Source organism: Astatotilapia calliptera, chromosome 7, assembly GCF_964374335.1.
Source record: "Astatotilapia calliptera chromosome 7, fAstCal68.1, whole genome shotgun sequence".
NCBI classification, from domain to species: domain Eukaryota; kingdom Metazoa; phylum Chordata; class Actinopteri; order Cichliformes; family Cichlidae; genus Astatotilapia; species Astatotilapia calliptera.
In genome coordinates this window covers 35,049,614-35,068,134 of record NC_137428.1, presented here as the reverse complement: position 1 = coordinate 35,068,134, position 18,521 = coordinate 35,049,614, and the positions used below count along the sequence as shown (strand labels likewise).

General features: G+C 40.0%; 1 protein-coding gene across 2 annotated transcripts in view; it reads left to right on the top strand.

The window, feature by feature from the left end:
- Positions 1–18,521, top strand: part of LOC113026024 (uncharacterized) — a 122,703-nt gene that overhangs the window by 61,922 nt on the left and 42,260 nt on the right. For both annotated transcript variants that reach the window (XM_026174418.2, XM_080304472.1), the window contains 23 exons: positions 2,450–3,094; positions 4,793–4,837; positions 5,092–5,211; positions 5,977–6,015; positions 6,097–6,150; positions 6,233–6,286; positions 9,622–9,729; positions 9,840–9,893; positions 10,346–10,399; positions 10,727–10,771; positions 11,315–11,368; positions 11,792–11,836; positions 11,934–11,987; positions 13,396–13,440; positions 13,549–13,602; positions 13,729–13,773; positions 15,643–15,696; positions 16,176–16,220; positions 16,299–16,352; positions 17,095–17,202; positions 17,506–17,559; positions 17,914–17,967; positions 18,076–18,120. In XM_026174418.2, the coding sequence (XP_026030203.2) occupies positions 2,450–3,094; positions 4,793–4,837; positions 5,092–5,211; positions 5,977–6,015; positions 6,097–6,150; positions 6,233–6,286; positions 9,622–9,729; positions 9,840–9,893; positions 10,346–10,399; positions 10,727–10,771; positions 11,315–11,368; positions 11,792–11,836; positions 11,934–11,987; positions 13,396–13,440; positions 13,549–13,602; positions 13,729–13,773; positions 15,643–15,696; positions 16,176–16,220; positions 16,299–16,352; positions 17,095–17,202; positions 17,506–17,559; positions 17,914–17,967; positions 18,076–18,120 (1,929 nt within the window). The remainder of the gene's footprint in view (positions 1–2,449; positions 3,095–4,792; positions 4,838–5,091; positions 5,212–5,976; positions 6,016–6,096; positions 6,151–6,232; positions 6,287–9,621; positions 9,730–9,839; positions 9,894–10,345; positions 10,400–10,726; positions 10,772–11,314; positions 11,369–11,791; positions 11,837–11,933; positions 11,988–13,395; positions 13,441–13,548; positions 13,603–13,728; positions 13,774–15,642; positions 15,697–16,175; positions 16,221–16,298; positions 16,353–17,094; positions 17,203–17,505; positions 17,560–17,913; positions 17,968–18,075; positions 18,121–18,521) is intronic.

The window sequence follows — 18,521 nt, the reverse complement described above, 5'->3', positions numbered from 1 at the left end:
GTGCTAACCACCGTGCCACCGTGCTGCCTGTAGCAGTAGATTTTTATTTTTGAGTTTATTTTGTGTACATGTGTAACAGATTGGAATATATAAAATACAACATATAACATTCAATATATCCTAAAGGCTTGTAGTCACTGACAACTATCAGCACCTGGCTGACTGGCAGATGTATAATGGTATTCCAACTAAGTATGACCTGCGCTGGCTCATAAGGAAGTCTCTCTGACTGAAAGGGAGGTAAGTGGAGGAGACGATGTTGACCAGAGGAGATCCAGTGTCACGTTATCAGCTGGGCCTGTTTGACTGAATGTGGCCGGGGATAAGAGAAAAAGAGAAAGAGCTTTTGTTTCCATTCGGGGCACTGGCTTTGGCTCTTGCCTATCTCGGGCCTTTGCTGGCCCGGCTGACTGGCCCCATTGCACAAGGCTAATTGTTGGCCTGTTGTTTCAGATGAATGAAAGCCATGTTTAACTTATTTGACATGTTTCTGGATGTTTGGGCATGTCATTGAGCATGCTGAATTGATTTTTTCCTTGATAAACAACTATAACCAACAAGAAAACAGAGCCTATCTATATACTCATATCTGCAATCTTTCCAGTGCATTTGTATTCCTAATATTTGTTGCTCTCATTTTCCTATAGCTCTGTTTACGTCCCATGGAAACTTTTATTTAGTTCTCAGATATCGTGGAAGGGTTATGAACTGTTGCCTTCTCTGCTCACTGTGCCTTTTCTGCTGAAAAAAGGCACAGGTTAATGGTCCAAACACAAAACCTAGTTTCACTTATGTGCCAAAAGATACTGGAATTGTTACTAAAAAAATTACAATGTGACTTCACTGGTTAAAATGTTTATTTAGCATGATTTGTGACATTGTGCGTGTACCAGGATCAAGACGTCTGCGTATCTCCAGATGACCAGTTCCTATAAACGATTCGGTTACATAGACCTGGCGTAGAAAGCCGTCTATTCTGAGAGATTATTGAATTGTATCTTGTGTTAGACCTTTGCACAATGTGTAAACCCCCGCCTCCTTTTGCTCTTCCTGTCCTTCTGCTTCCCATATGCCTCTTAGCTCCGCTTTTGTGCTCTCCATTTCAGCCCATTACGGTCATCAAACAAAATTTATAGCCCTGTGGTCCCTTTCCCCTGAAAGGCCTCTCTCACTATTCTCCATTCCCTAGGGCCCAGCATTTTGCTCTGTTTTGTTGTGTGTGTGCGTGCGTGCCTATGTATAAGTTCACATTTTGACAGCTGGCAAAGCTGATTTACAGTATGAACGATTACAGAATAAAGAGCAGTCGATTAAAGCTCTAAACTGTATAAACTGTTGTGGGGAGGTGTAAAACAGAGTTTGACACAGAGGGAGCCTATGTTGCTCCAGTCTAGAGTCTGTACTGAAGTAAAATTTCTTACAGTACAGTCTGCAAAGACAGCTGCTGTAAATATAAAGGCACTACTCAGTCTTGTCAAGATTGATGTTAAACCTAAGACGAAGATCCAACTAGAGATAGACGTGCTTTAACCTGAGTATCAGCTGGAGGATAGCAGAAGTCGCAGTAGGTAAAGCCGTGGAATTTGAGCAGAAATGTTCCTTTTTATAGTTTAGGTGAGGAGATCTTTATTGTCATTATTTACAACAGCAATGGTATCCCAACCATGCTGTAAGAAATGTGATGGCTGACCTACAGTAACGGTCAAAGAGCAGAGACTGGGGCACTTTGGAAAGGTTAAGTGCCGAAAAGAGAAGTTCTTAATAGTTTTGGGTTCAATTAGGATCTCAGTGTAACCCGCTGAAATGTTAATTAGAGACAGCGTATTTAACTATTTAGAAAATAAATGCCATTATCAGTTGTGGTGGTGTGCATTTTTATTTGCCAGATGGGTTAAAAGTAACTAACTAACTTGAAGGCAGATAAAATGAAATAATGCCAGATGTCAGTAAAGTGTTTTTTTCTGTGGGTAGAGGCCTGTAGTAGGGGAAATGTGGGTTTTTGTCATTTAGATTTAAAACCATCCCAACACCAACATTTCTTTATTACATAATAAATTTTTGTTCATTTAAAAAGTGTGTTGTTGTTTTTTTCAGACAGCTTTCAGAAAGAGCTTTTGATTTGACAATGATTATATGGTGTGTTTTGCTTTTGTCCACTTGTCATGACATTGGTTTCTCTCATCAACAGGGTCTCTACTGTCAGTGTGCTATTGTTCTCGTTTCTATTGACTGATGGTAATGGTAGTAAGGACATTTCAAACTGCACCAGGCTGATTTTTATCTTAGTATTTTTAAAGCTCATCAAACATTCCACCACAATAATGCAGAACCAAACAATGAAAGATTCATACAAGTGCTGACATCAAACAGTGCTACAAACCAAAAAAACCCTGCTTTGATGTCTAAAAGATGGAATGTGAGCCCCAATTCTTGTTTTCTTTCTTGACAGAATGCGTTCCTGCATCGAGAAAGTTCACGAGGCGATGGGACGGTCCCTTCTAGACCCAATCGGAAAGGTTCAGTAGGTCGTGGGGGTGTCCTTTTGGTGGATGAGGACACTGACTTGTTGGATACGATCTTCCAAAATGGCAGACAAGTGAACCCACGGTTAAAACCTTCCAGAAATGGACCTAAGGGAAGCCAGAAAGGGAAACCTGAACTATCATCTAAAAACATGGAGGAAAACATTACCACAGAGAAGAAGAAAGATTCTAATGGGAGGACTTCATCGCTGTTTCCTGGAAAGCCTTCAGATGATATAATAGACCTGGACATTGGAGGTTCTCCTAAGAAACCCTCGCTAGGTTTTCCTGCACCTCCTAAGATTCCTTCAGATCCCAGATCCGCCACAGATTCTAGCAAAGAGACCACAACTATTTCACCTTTACCTGATGTTAAGGGGAGCTCCCGCACCACGCAGACTTCCATACAGTTTGATCGTAGACGTGAGCACAAAGGCAGACTACCAGAAAAAGGCCGCCCTGCAACTGTAGCCATTGTGTCTAGAGATGGAAACCTGGTTTTGGGCTCAGATGGCAAAATGTACCGGCTTCAGAGAGGCCCACCTGGCCGAATGGGTCCGCCTGGGCTGGAAGTAAGTGGCCTTTTGGTCTTCTCATTGCTCTTTAAAACCCGTTTTAATTCTATTGTATGATCTGTTGTAGTTTGCTCTCTCTCATGTCCATATCTCAGTGAGAATTTTTGGCAGAGTTTATTCAACTTGTTCATTTTGCTTATCAAAGCAAAGGCCTTCCTGTTTGTTTAAAAGTAAATTGGATGTATAATATCGGTCCATTGTTGGATGAGATGAAAAAAAAATCTTTGTGAATGAAAAGAGTATAACGACTGTTTGCTTTTACAGCTTACAAGCGCTGTTCTCCATCAGCTGCCATATGAATCTGATTAGGGGTGGTTACACCCTTCAAACATGCGCTGATCCACATGTCTTTGTTGCTGTGATGGGAGCGCTCGCGCTTAGGGAGTCTCAGCCGTTTGTCATAGCATTACCCAATATGACAGGATTACCCTTTGGCTTCCAATCTGATTGGTCGGGAGGAGTAAAGTCAGGTCATACTGTCTAGTTGGAACACTTACCTGGTTTAAGAAGTGGGTCTTAACTGTGACTGCAGGGTAGACAGAACCAAAAGCAGACATCACATCTGGTTACGTCTGGAGTCACGCTGCCATAAAATCCACAGAATAACTCAGCACGATTAATGTGATTAGACCCAGCCGAACATGAGGGAAAATGTCCTGTTGGCTTTTCTGTCCACATACGTGGCACAACAGGTTCTTCTTGATCATCTTGAATCCTATCTCAAAGTAGAAAAAAGCATGTTTCAGGAAAGTACCTGGCTGCAAAAATTAATTGATAAAGGTATTTACATGATTTATCAAAATGACTCAAAAGGCTGTCAAATCCAAAATCTAATCAACACCTATGTAAACCTCTGATGATAATTTTTCTTGACTCACATCAATTGCCTGATAACCACATACGGTAGCTCTCACTAATGTCAATCTAAAGATGAGTTAACTTATTATATTCAAACTTTTCAAAAGTGATTACACCGTCTTCCTTCCATCAATTTGCATTGCAAGCTTTATGTTGTCAAAAAGTCTGGACTCACATTTGAGGATTTGTAGGGATTTCAGTGTTGTAAAACTAATGCCCAAAATCTATGTGGTTGTTGATAATCCTGGACCCTAGGCAGTTTGTATAGTGAGTTTCATCTAGATTAATTAATGTGTCAAGGAGGCGTTAGGTAACAGAGCTACACAGCGAGCATTATAGTAAGATTCAGGACAGACTTAAACAAACTTTCTGTAAATTAGTGTTCAGACTTGGTCAGAATCCATAACATAGGCAGAGTAATCCTGAAAGATTCATCAAGATTTACCAAATTTTTGAATTTTTCCAGATCCTACAGGAAGCACCAAAGAAGCCACACACAGTTCCTATCAATTTACAACAGCGTTACTGAACAGTATAACCTGATACGCCTATCTTAAAGTGTTTTATTGTTGTAGGTGTAGGGAGGGAGCTCTTGTAAAATAAATACCTTTTGGTCCTCAATGTGCCACAAGCTGTGAGGTTTTACAAGGATCGAGTATTATCAGGTCAACTTTTTTGCTTCTACAAAGTAGTAGAAAAGTCTTAAATGTCAGGGATAAACTGTCACGTATCTGTGGCTTGTTAAAGTTGGTGATAAATACTGTTTTGTGTCGTGACAGCTGATTTATCCTCATTGCTTTTGTCTTTTTCATTTATTGAGAGTTAATGTTTCCACAGGGTTGTCCTGGTGAGCCGGGCCTCCCTGGGTTTAAAGGTGATAAGGTAACCGAAGCTTGTTTATAACCTAGTAAGTCATGATGATATGTTAGGTTAAAGCTGCTTCTGAAATAATATCTCAGATGGTATCTAATATTTAAACCTCAGTTTCAATCCAAGACATGTTTTACTTAATCGTCCACAGTGGACTTCTGCTAACTCCCATTAAGGTTATTTATGCCAAAGTTCAGTACTCTTTTAAATAAAACAAGAACTAATATATTATTTACCACATAAATTGATTTATCTTTCACAAACAGGGTAAGACAGGCCCTGAAGGAAGACAAGGAAAAAAGGGGGAGAGGGGACCTCCTGGACCGCCAGGTTTACCAACCCTCTACCTGTGGAGGAACACTGCTGAGGAATGGGCTGCATTCCAGGTAAAATGTTCTGCTATATAATACTTAAGCTTAGCCTGCTCCACCGATATTGCAAAGTGCAGGGCCAGTGGCAGGGTACATCCTGAGCAGATTACCAGGACACCACAGGGCTAACACAGACATCTACAGACTCTTAGATTCACACTTATAGCAAGTTTAGAATCATAGGTTACTCTGACATGCATGCATTCAGACCATGGGTGCAAACCAGAGTACCTACTGGAAGAAAGTGCAAACTCCACACAGAAAGACCCCCAAGAGGAAACCTGTTGTTGGTTTATCAACTGCTTTCTTGGCCTTCCATTAAACATCAAGGCACCAAGTACAGAACACCTCAAAGAAGTTGTTTTTATATGTTCCTCTCTCCTTTGCCCTCATATAATTTATTGTGAGTCACCTAAAGGACACATAGGACTTGAAATGATCTTCGATGTTACTTAAACCCAGATTTCCAGACTATATGTGAAATCTTTAACCCTTCGGTTATCATGCATGCAAGTTGATGATCTGTCCTCATCTGTTTAATCTGTTTCCATTGGACGCAGCTGTGTGTTGTATAAGGCACGTACTTATACACACACGCATATAGTATGCCAGCATGATGGGGAGCTTCAAGTCAGTTATTGAAAAAAGATGACAGAAATAAAAGTCTGTTAGTGGTTTGTGAAGGCGATTTGTTACTGTGTGTGCTTTGAACTACTATATGTGGACAACCTGCTGTGGTCACTATTTGTTACTTAATGTGTGTTTCCATTTTTCTCGCAGCAAACCAGTTTCTACCAGTTGCTTGCTGCAGGTTGGCCTGTAAGTACGCTCTTCTAAAAGCTGTTCTGTGTTTCGTTTGTTTCTGTGAATCTGAGGCGGGTTTCTTCTCTGAGCTTGCAGAGTAGAGAAGGCCCCGCAGGACCACCTGGAGAAATGGGCAGGCCTGGCAGACAGGTTAGAGATGAGTTCTTTTTAGCAGTATATTAGTGCATGTTACAAACATGTTCCCATGTGATTTAGTGATTTTCTTTCACAGGGGCCACCTGGTGAACCTGGGGAGCGAGGAAGACCAGGGATGCCAGGAGAGATGGTAAGCAAACAACCCAGCATTTCCTGCTCCAGAAATTTCAGCAAGTTTGGTATCAATAAAAAAATCTGCTGTAAGGCCACAAATTTGATTTAGTATGCCAAAGTCAACGTGTAGAAAATAACTTGAGATAGATGGATGGATGGAATTCCAGCAGTAAGTGTAATACCAAATGCAATGAGCTGACACATATTAATACATGAAGCCTGTCCTGAAACATCCTCTTTACATGTTTAATTTTATTATTTGGTTTTAGTCATGAATGTGATGAATATCTCTAATTTGTGTCCACTTTGCCATCATTAAATCACAAAAGTTACACACCCATTTTTAGTAAAAGCTGACACATTTGGTGTCGCTGTAAACATTGGGTGGTTCATCAAAGCGAACCAGCCAATGTTGGGTATTGAGCAAGTCCACTGTGGACGATTAAGTGCTAATTTGAATTAAGCGTCACATAGCTGGTTGAGCAGAGTGAGTGCGGTTAAAGGGAGTGGGTGTTTGGAAACCCCGTGTGCATGAAACTCCCTATGATGTAACCATTCTCATATTTAGAGAAAAAACTTTTTTTAACTGCAAAATTAAGACATTGCATATTTTCTGTGAGTAAATTTGATTACGCTGAACCATAGTTAATCAAGTTTTCTATTGTGTTATGTCATAAGTTTCACATTATCTCAGTGGGACCTCGTTATTTGTCGCTTATTGCCTGGTTTTATTAAATCTAAAAAACTCTGACTTTGTTTGTGTGAATGGCTTTTTAAGGTAGAGGCAAATCTTACATCCATCTCAAAAACCGTCTCAAAATACATAAACATGAGTCCTGGAAGTGGGCTCTGACTGTATGGAAACTGAAAGCCAGGGCCATCTATTGTGTGAGGTCTCAGCTGGGTGATGAGAAACAGTGTGGTTTGGGATTGTTGGAAACACTCAGTCACCTTCGCTGGCTGAAATGTTTGGACCCATGTGGCAGAGAATATTGATCTACTGTTTGTGTTTGTTTGTCTGAGTGACTGTGTAGCCTACGCTGACAAAGCACCTTGCTGTTTGTGCAAAAATAATCATACATCAGCACTGTAAGCAATGCTGGGGTGTGTCAGCATCAATCATGGGAAATTCAAATGTGTTATTGACATTAGAAAAAATCACAAATAAAGGCTCTTTGTAAAATCCTATTAGAGCAAAAGAACACAGAGTAACTGATGAAATGTAAATGGATTAAAAGTCCCTGTTTTGCATAATAATCTTTTTCAAATAGTATTATTACTATATTAGTTCAGGTACTATTAACATAGTACTTAAACAATACTATATTAGTACTGTTCAAGAGGCTGGTCATGGTGTAATGATGTGGGGGATCCTTTGTTGACACACTTTGGGTCCATTTGTTCTGAATGAACTCTGAATGTAATAAAGGTCGAACTTATATAAAAGACTGTGTCTCTAAAATCACTGGCTATGAGGTGACTCAAGATAGAATCGCCTCCCAGTGTTTTAAACCTAAACAAAAGGAAAGCTGTACTAAACTAAACAGGGAGTCGGTAATGCTCATGAAGTCAAGTTTTCAAGTCAAAAGTTGGACATGGGATTTAAAGTTATCTGGTTCAGGCGTCCCAGTATAGCTCACTGGTTGAGCATGTGGCCTCATGCATTTCTCCTCCCACACTCTCTCCCCTCCTGAATGTTGGCTCTTTTTTTTCAATCCAGTGAATGTGTAACAAAAATTAACTGTAATACAAAATAAAAATAGTCACATGCCTAAGTGTCTTGCATAAACCAGCAATATAAAATACCTCTCTCTTCATGAGAGAGCAGCATGTCCATCAGTCTAACCCTGTAAAGCTGAATAAAAATGTAGGTTTTGTCTTTGGAGCCATTCACACATTGTATGTTTTTGTAAGTATGACCATGTTGAATCTGTAGGCTGAGATTCTGGATGTTTATCCATTATTACGCTGACTTGACTAGTGTGGCACACTATTGCAGTGGTTAGCATTGCCTCACAGCCAAAGTTTGCTGTGCAGAGTTTGCATGTTCTCCCTGTGGCTGTGTGGGTGTCCTGCTGTTACTCAGGTTTCCACCCACAATCAAAACATGTATGTTAAGTTAATTGGCGATTCCAAAGTAGCCATAGATGCAGATGTGAGAGAGTGTGGTTGTGTGTTGTGTGTCCTCTGTGTTAGCTCTGTGATGAACTGGCAACCTGTCAAAGTTGCCTTTTGCTGTATTTCAGCTGACATATAGACTCAGCACGACTCCTTAGCTTAACCACCCCATGTGATTGTTGTACATTAATTGGTTAATTACTTTTTTGAGTAAGAGGGGGGAAAACACAGATAACTGAGATCCCTGGATAAGGTTAAATGATTACTTTTTCTTAAGATGATTCATAACCAGCATATACAGGAATGCAGTTTCCTGGTTTATATTTGAGTGGAAACTCCAAAAGAAAGGCCTCCGTTCGCAAACCCGTCTGGTGGGCTGGATTGAACGTATTTGTTTCTTTTTGACGATACCAGCTTAGGTCATTTGTAAATTTGTGGCTTTTTGTTGTAAACTGAATATATTTGAGGTTTTGGACCGTTAAACAGACAGCGAACAGCACACAGACAGCAGTTGTAAACATCAGCCTGGGCTCTGGGAAATGTAGTTGTGGTCATTTTACAGTATTTTATGATCTTTTGTAGAATAAATCAGTTAATTAAGGTTACTTAACAGCTCTTTGACCCTCTGCAGGCAAAGTTTATATAGTGCATTTGTAAGTAGCACAGAAACTTTCAGTGAACTAAGACCTTCTTGCTCATAACAGCTAAATTGGCTCTGGTGGAAACGCATAATAGCAGGTCACAGTATAAAACAATAATTAATTCAACTCTCGTAAAACCCAGTTGTCATTTAAATCATTACAAAACCTACCTGGTAAAAGAATTCTTCATCCCAGATGCAGTGTTATTCAGTGCCAGCACAGGTGGTTTAGCCATTCACTGTGAATCGTTTCCCACCTGAGTTCTTGCACAGCACAATCTTCTAGACAGTGTGTTGCCATATAGGCAATACCTTGTCTTTGTGATGAATTGCTGCTCTTAGTTGGAGAGCCAGTGTCTTCACAGTCCACACTGATAATTTATAATATCTTTCCCACTGTGAATCTCTGCGCTCCATGGATTTTACTCGCTGCAGTTCCAGTTTATTTGATTACGTATTTGTATCTTTTACATTGTCAGGTTTGATAGTTGTCTTGAAGTAACAAGACAACCATATCAGAAGTAAAATATCAAAACTGTCCACCAGCAAGCTGCTGTATGAGCATTAAGTGTCTGATTTATGCTGTCTGACAGGGGGATCGTGGTCCTCGTGGCCCTCCAGGACGATCTGGGACTGCAGGGCGAGATGGGGACAATGGGGAAGATGGTCAGCCGGGGTCACCTGGTGTTCCTGGATCACAGGTGGGCATATTCTATTTATGTTAACTGTTAAACAACACGCAGAGATATGGGTGAGTGTGACACAGATGGTAAACTAGTGTATGTTGAGTGTTTTCTGTTGAAACCTTCAGGGCCCGTGGGGATACAGGGGGGAGCGAGGACCTAAAGGGGAAAAAGGTGATGAGGTGAGTAATAAAACAGCACAGACATTTTTGATGGAGCACAATCTGTGTGTTGTTTAAACATTTGATTTACTGCTGTGAAATGATGTGTATGTATTGGCAGGAACATGTTTAGACTCTGTGCAGTCTTACTGTCACCTTTTAGCTTTAGTTAAGATTTGCTGTCGCTGTAGTTCAGATAATTGAAGCTTATTATGTTTCCGTGTCAGTGGCAGTGATGGCTTCTTTTTTAGAAATGTTTTCACAGGTCAGTGTTTTTAAGTGTTAACAGAAGAAGCTCAAATTCTCAATTCTTATACTTTTAATCCACATTTAATGAGTTTTTTTTAAGCACCTTCTGCTCAAAGGGGAAAACATTTATTTTGAAACATGTCAACTATGTGAAATTAATTGATGTTCATGCATATAGAAAAAAATATTGAAATGATGGATGTGTTCTTTGCTAATGTCTCCAGGGTCTTACTGGCCCCAGAGGTCCAAGAGGTGAAATTGGTGAACCTGGCAAGAAGGTACTCTTTGATTAATTGTATTTATTTTTTGATTAATCTTAAATATATAATTAGAATTACTTTTTGTAAAGATTGCACACTGGGTTTATGGATTGCTCTGGATCAACAGTGCTGTCAATAGTGGTCAGAGGAGGGGTAGACAATAATCCAGTGGCAGGATGTTGGGTTTTCCTGTGCTAGATACCACCTAGAGGTCTTGCAGAGTCCATGTTTTTTGTTTAGTTGAAGCCATTTTGTTTGGACCAAGTATATTAGACAGTGGTCATAATGCTTTGTGGGTTATGTGGATATAAAGATATCTGTTTTCAAATTTCTCTCCTTGTGTAGGGTGGAACTGGTTTACCTGGTCCACAAGGCCCTGTTGGACCCCGCGTGAGTGTCTTTTATGGTTTGCTTTATATGTGCAAAAAACTAGAAATTTCAGTTGTTGTTTTTTTTACATGATATTTATAACTCCTTTAAAGAAAAAAGGGTGGATCATGAGCCAGGAGCAGTTTTCCCTTTATCTCTTTTACAAAGCAGCTCATACTCTGTAGTCAACTGGACAAGATGCCAGCGCATACATTCAAAATTAAAAATGTAAAAGTATGACAGTTCTTATCCAATAGATTTCTTATTACACCCAACTAGTGAAAAATAAAATGATCAAAAAACTTTGTTAAAATTGGGCATGCGCTCTGTAATCTTAATCTCTAATTCAGGCCCCCTTTGAACTTTCAGTTTCAAACAATGAGGCATTCACTTTACTCGCTTTACTCGTTGGTCTATCAGTGATTTTACTTTGATTCTGCCTGGCGAGAAAATGGAGTCTCTGACTAAGCTTTAGTATCATTAATCCTCTCTTTGTATACACTCTTCCCCATGTACTTTAATGGTATACTGCTATTAAGCTGACATCTTTAATCTTTTCTGCAGGGGCCTCAGGGAATCCGAGGTGGCGCTGGGCCAGAGGGACCCCCTGGGCCTGATGTGAGTGAGCCGCTGTCTGACTCTAGTTCTTAGAGCCTTAAAAGCAAATAGTCCTGTTTTTAGTTTGTGCATTGCACTGTCATAAATGAAGATACCAATACCTGCATTATTTTTTTTGTCTTTTTTTGGGTTATCCTATTTTTGCGACTTATTGCTGCTATTTATTGTGGTGATCTGTTCATTGAAAGGATTAAACTACAAGTGCCAAACTACAAGTGCACAGTAGTTATGCCAAGCAAAACAGATGGAATTTGTACTAAAACAGATTTTCTTTTGTTTATGTTTTTCTATAATTAAAGGTTTCATATTACTTAAAGCCAAATTAGGGGCAAGTGTTGATGCCTGTTTTTTTCTCTATTCTTAAATGTATTAAAAGGTTTTATTCTTTGTCTGTTATTCATGCTGTTTTGTGCTTATTACCAGGGGGAGAGTGGACTGGATGGCCTCCCAGGTCTGCCAGGGCCACCGGTAAGCAGGCGGATATTCAGTGATTAATTATTAGTCTGTCTGTGCAAATTCCAGATGTACCTGCAATCATGTATGTGTGTGTCTCTGTGTGTCACAGGGTGCACCAGGTGCCACAGGACGAGTTGGCGCACAAGGAGTTAATGGCTCAAGGGTACAGCCACACCTCAAGTCTTTATTTTGGCTCAGTTGGACTGCAACTTAAAGATGATTTCCTCATGAGGCTGAAACTAATAACCACTTTGAAAAATATATATTTCTCTCTGTCTGCATGAATTTAGAAACACATATATACAATACTCAATTTGTAATGAAATTACAAAAAACATTCCCTAAACTGGATTTTTTAAGGATTTAATCACTTCTCAAATTTACAGTACAAGCAATTTTCAATAAATGTTTTATTTAAAAGAAGTTAAGTTAATATTTTGCAAAGATAACAAAGTTAGGTATCATTTGTGTCACACTGGGGAAAACAGTGGTTGGAGAATGCAGCATGAAAAAAACAAATATTGTGACCATGCAGAATGAACCTTGTTGCTCTGAAGACAAGAACCAGGTCTGCAGCCACTTACAGTGAGTTGCCATCTTCCAAATACCTTTGATTCATGGTGATAAAAAGCAATAATATGCAGTCAGTCTGCTGTCAGTATGTGATCACAGTTGCTTGAAGACAGGTTACCTCAAACCAGGCGACCTGTACAATTGCCGTGTGATCAACAGTGGTCATCTAGCGGTTGAGGGTGTTGCACAGTTTGTTGGGAACAAATTGGTTGCTGCAGCTGCTGTCGATCACCGAATGTCCTATTTTTATTCTAGTGTGACTGAGCTATTAGAGAAATCTCCCCCCTACACAGTATACTGGAAATTAATACCAGTTGTCTTGTGCTTGCCCCCCCCCCCCACTCCCAAAAGGAAAAAGAAAAAATTCTCCAGCAATCTCTCTTTGCAGAAATCATGACCTAGTTCTCAAAAATATCTCCATAGTTTGTTGTGAGCAGTTTCATGTAGGGACATTTTCCTTTCCACTGAACCACACCCAGCAACTGTTTCCTCTGTGTAAAAGAACATCATGGCTAGAGCCTCATGTTTGTGTCAGCATGACAGGCTGTAAACACTGATGGTACTCCCCTCACTTGATGATGCAGTGTTTTGGATTATTGGACGTAAACTGCAGAAAGAGAACTGACATTTCTGCTGATTTTCACCCATTTTTTTAGGTTATTTTGCTAGGGCTGGGTGCTTGAAGGAGTTAGTTATAAAGGGATGTCACTTTGAGTACCACATGGCAACTGCTGTATACATAATGGATGTTTTCAACAGAAGGGAGACATCTCTACAGCCAACCCCAAAAATGTGGGTTGTGACACTAAAACAGTTTAGATGGAGATAATTAGAGCACAGTATCCAAATATGTAACAATAATTTGGAGTGAAATGTTCCTCTGTAATAAAGGAAATGTAAATGTACTGGTCTGATGCTTTATGTGTGACGTCAGTCTAAGCCCAGACTTAGTTAACAGGTTGCATCCCGCCTGTGTGTGAACTCTTTATTTATTTCAGGGGGACATTGGACCTGCTGGCAGTGATGGCCTTAAAGGCCCACAGGTATAAGCTTTGCTTGGTTATGTATATGCTGCAGATAATCAGCTGTTTGGAAATGTTTAGACACTGTGTTTGACAGAAAATGTTTCACCTGCCTTTGCTTTTGTGTAGGGGCCTCCAGGTCTCGAGGGACAGATTGGACCTCCGGGACTCCGAGGACCGCAAGTGAGTAGAGTTCAAGGCAAGACTGTTGATGGAAGCTTTTAAGTTCAGTTGAGTTGCTGCTCCTTTCACTCAGCTGTCAGTGAAATGAAGTACAAGAGGTTAATGCCAGTCTGTCCATTTTAACAGGGGCATCTAGGATTGACGGGTTCTCCTGGCCCCAAAGGAGATCCTGTAAGTTTGTTCACTTTTTCTGGTTTGGTATTTTCATTTAATAGTTTAGCTGGAAAAAAAAAGTTAAGTAGCAGCGTATTAAGGGGGTATTTCATTGTTTTTGTTGATTGTCTTTCCTTTATTCTTAACCCTTAGTAATGCCATAAGGGTTGATAAAACAGGGTCAATGTTTTTTCATATGTGTCTCTTCTTAGTGTAATTGTGTGAGAGAGAAACATGGGAGGAAGAGATGAAAGAATGGAGAGGCCAAAGCTGAAAACTATTTGGTTTCATGACATCATTATTAGCTTTAATTCATATATAGCCAGTAGCTCTTTTTTTTATAACATATTAGGCTGTTTAAAGGGATAATGCATTAATTTTATCTCACAATGACAATGCAGTTGATTATATTACTCCTAGATGTCTATATAATGTCTATGCACAACACAAGAAAGTGTGGCGGTGAACCTCGTGTGCACATCCCAGTTCTGCACAGGATACATTTTTGTTTTCTTTGATCTTAGTTCTTCTACAAGGTGTGATTAAAACATTCTGCTCCATAACCAGACCAGCTCCATAAAGATCAAAAACCTATCTGATTTTAATTTGTCCAATTTCACGTTCATGGTCATCTTCTCATGCACATCTGGACGTTCATTTAGCACAGCTCTCATTTTTAGATCTCTCAGTAGAGCTCCAGCAAGGCCCCGTAAGGGGCTAAACCTCCTCCAGGGTGTATGATGTAGCAGATTACAGAGAGCCAAACGTGGGGAGTGGTGGTGAACAAAGACTGTGTTTGTGTGGACAAAAAGCTTCAACGTTTTTTTTTTAATGTGCTCTGAGCCGGTGAGAGATGGCAAGCTGGAATGCACTGGTATCCCATCAAATGCCTCAAGTCATTGCAGTAGATAGAATGCTGACAGCATGACTCTGTGGGAAGAATTCCTGGTGCACAATCAGATAGATGCTGAAAAAAGTTATGAACATGCTCCTTGTCTCGCCTCTCACCTAACACTCTGCCTTTGAGTTGGAAAGTAGTGTTGACTCTTCATGTAAAAACTGCTTGGTTGTAGCTGGAGGTTCCCATAACCTACAAAGATCCTTACATGAAATTCTGTCAGTGTGAAACAGAATTTGACGTTTTCTCTGTTCAAGTTTGAGGCCCATGTTGAAATCACAGAGCACGAAATCCAAGTTGTCAGAAAAGAACATCCAAAGAAATGATCCGCATGTTTGATTTGGCAAATATTTTTACACTGGATGCCCTTCTTATTTATCCGGGCTTGGGACTGGCACTAGGCATACATTGCCTTGCGACCCCACCCCCATGGCCGGATTAGGAAAGAACACCCAGGGAATAATCTGAAAGATTGTCACGCTGAAAGCTGACTGGACATGCCCTAAGAGATGACCTTGAATGTGAGATGAGCCAAATTTTGATCAGGAAAGATTTTTATATTTTTAGAAGTCTGTTTTGTGAGTCTCTTTTTGGAGCGCTCCCCTTGAGGTGTGTCATGAAGATCCTTCACGGTAGGGAAGAGCGAATGATTTCCAGGTGATGGGAGGAGAGAGGTCTCTAGGAAAGATAAGTTAGCAGTAGACACCTGGTGCTTTTCATTTTGTTTCCAGCTTTTCATCGTGAGAAACAAACCAACTACTTCATTTTTATCTGTTAAGTCTTACGTTTGGTGGGAGTCTCCAACTGTTTTGCATTTTAATTTCAAGTGTTTTAAATATGTTTTTTAGTTGATATCATATTAAAACAGCATGCATATTATGCTATGTATGCTTAATGTGCATGATAATAAGTTTACAATAGTGTACAAACAATCACAGGAAAAAAACCCAAACTGAATTTTAATGTTTCTTGTTTCTTTTTTATGTCAGGGGCCTGTGGGGCCTGTGGGGGCCCGGGGGGATCCAGGCTCAGAGGGACCTATGGTGAGCAAACACTGTAACAGCCATTACATCATTACATTACAGTTATAAACCTGCATGTATAAATACTGAGCAGACAGAATGTTACAAAGAGATCACTGAGTTCACTCTCAGTTGTTTGTGGTGCTTTTGTTTTCTTTTTTCCTGTAACTTTTGTCATCACAGCAGCTCTACTTCAGTTTACACTTGCAGCTTATAAAAAGTGTTTTTCACGGGTTGTCTAAAAGTGCTACAGAGAGGGGAAACAACGCTGCAGCCTCACAGTGCCATCTACTGGCTGTGATGGCTCATTACTGGATCCTGCTTATTAGCTCTTCACGTTCTTTTCATTTAGACGTCGCCATCTTCTGATTGTATAAAACTATGTTCTTAGCAGTAATCTGCTTCTGAATCATTGACTAATGTGATTTGTGTGGTATAATTTTACATTCCCCACATTAAAACAATAAAAGTTTCTTTTCCTTTTTTTTTTAAATTGACAGGGTGCACCAGGGAGAAAGGGTGATGTGGGTTTTCCTGGAAGAACGGTAGGTGCTCTTGACGAACATATTTACAGCACAACATGCTCGACTGAGCCTTTCCTTTAAACATTTTTTCCCTCACAGGGTAACAGAGGACCAGACGGGGAAAAGGGTGATCCAGGAGCTAAAGGCGACAGAGTATGAACCTGAACCTTGTTTGTTGACACTGACAGACTGATAAAGCCTGTAATGATGTGCCTTCCTTGTCTGTAAAGTTTGTTTTTAACTAATGATCATTGTTTGAAATTAGTTTGAACTGTACGGCAGATACAGTGCAAATGAAAAAGTTACACCTATAAAAGGCAAAACTCTGCGGCCCTTTCTGGTCCCCTCCACAGAGTTACTATTCTGACCATTTACATTGTTTCTCTAGTCTTTTGATGTTTTGTCACGTCGGCTTAGAGATTTCAGCAGATGTAAGTTGTCTCACTCAGACAGCTGCCGTATGCTCGTCTGTGCCCGGTGCCACCCTCTATTACACTGATCCCATCTAATAGCACTGTGACTGTCACATTATCACTTCTCACATTAGCCGTGATTAAAAATTCATTGCCAGCAGCTGTTTATTGCATTTTTTTTTCACCGGGAACCCTAATAATATGAGAACTTTTGGGACGTTTGTCATGTTAGCGGTGAGACCTCACATATGTGTACTTCCTAGGGATAGATGACATTCACTCAAAGAAATTGATGCTTTTATCATTTTGCTTCTAATTTATGTCAAATTAATTTGTGGTAGCAGGAAAGAACCTGTCACACTCAGCCAGTGTGCTTCCAAAAATGTCAAAGGTCTCCTATAACATCTCATTTGCTGTAAAGTCAGTGTGTGAGTAAGAAAAAAGATCTAGATTTAATAACAAACTGAACTTTTTTTTTTCAGGGTATTCAGGGGGCAACAGGCATTAGCGGTCCTCAGGGCGAGAGGGGCCTCGTTGGATTCCCTGGTTTCCCAGGAGCCAAAGGCCAGCCCGGCCCTAAAGGCACTGAGGTACAGTGTGTAGCACTGTGGTTAAACCTATTCATGGAGATCCCAGTGTGATACAGAAGCTGTGTGCAAATTCAGCTCTGGCAGAAAAGTCAGTCCTGAGTTTCAACAATCTCGAGTTAACCTCCAGAAAAATAAACTTTTTCATGATACAGTTCAAAAGACTCATAATAAACACAATAAACTATGTGGTATGGTGTTTGCCACAGCTTAATATTGTATAACATGCTCTTTTATCTGGAAGCATGCCTTTTGAGAATGAAAAAATGAGATGCGCTTCACTGACTTTATATATTTTCCACTCAGGGCATCGATGGCGAAACTGGCCTCCAGGGAAAACAGGGCAGCCGTGGGTTAAAGGTCAGTGATGATTTATGTGTCTGAACACCACAAAATGTCAGATGACTTCATATGTTGTTCCAAATGTCCAATTTAACTACGTAACAGAACTTCCAGTGACCTCCTGAATGTAAATTTGGTGTCACATGCTCACATCCTTCATTCCACACAATCAGTCACTAATGTAGTTTCACCACCATATAACAGCATAGCTAACGAAAAACAGAAATATGACTTATTTCTGTTCTTGTCTTTTTGTGTAATAAAAATATAATCTGTGATTTTAATATGATTTAGATACAATTGCCACAATGCTGACGTTGTGGACAGCTGATTGAGATGATTGAGTCATTGTAGTCACTAATATCTTTAAAGGGAAACAGAGGACCAGATGGACGTGATGGCAAACCAGGACCCAGGGGGAACAAGGTATTGAACTCCAAAAGATGTTTGAATACACACTTTTTTTGTTACCAAGTTCATATATATGTCAATATTAATTCATTCATATTAATCTGCTCCTTTTGTTTTCCCCAGGGTTTGACCGGACAAAGAGGTCATCCTGGCCAACCAGGCCCACCGGTAAACTTATATTGTAGCTATGGTTAGAGTAAGATTTGGCAGCTGGGGGAACGCTAAGATCTGGTGTAGCATTTCAGGGTAGGGAAAAAAATCACTTGGAAGTAAGGCATGTAAAAATTTAGATTTATTTCATTTCAATTTCAGTTTTATTTTATAGCACCAAATCACAACAACAGTGAACAAGGCGCTTTATATTGTAAGGTAAAGACCCTACAGCTGACATGTGCTGCTGCTATTTTGCTGTGAGGCTTACAGGTGTTGTGGAGTTACCTTTAACCTTTAAATAAATAAATATGATGTTAAATATGACTGTGGTGTGATTGAGACACGGCCAATCCATAGATTGGTGTTCAGAGCCATCTTTATTTTACTCGACTGCAGCTGGCAGCCACACACATCAC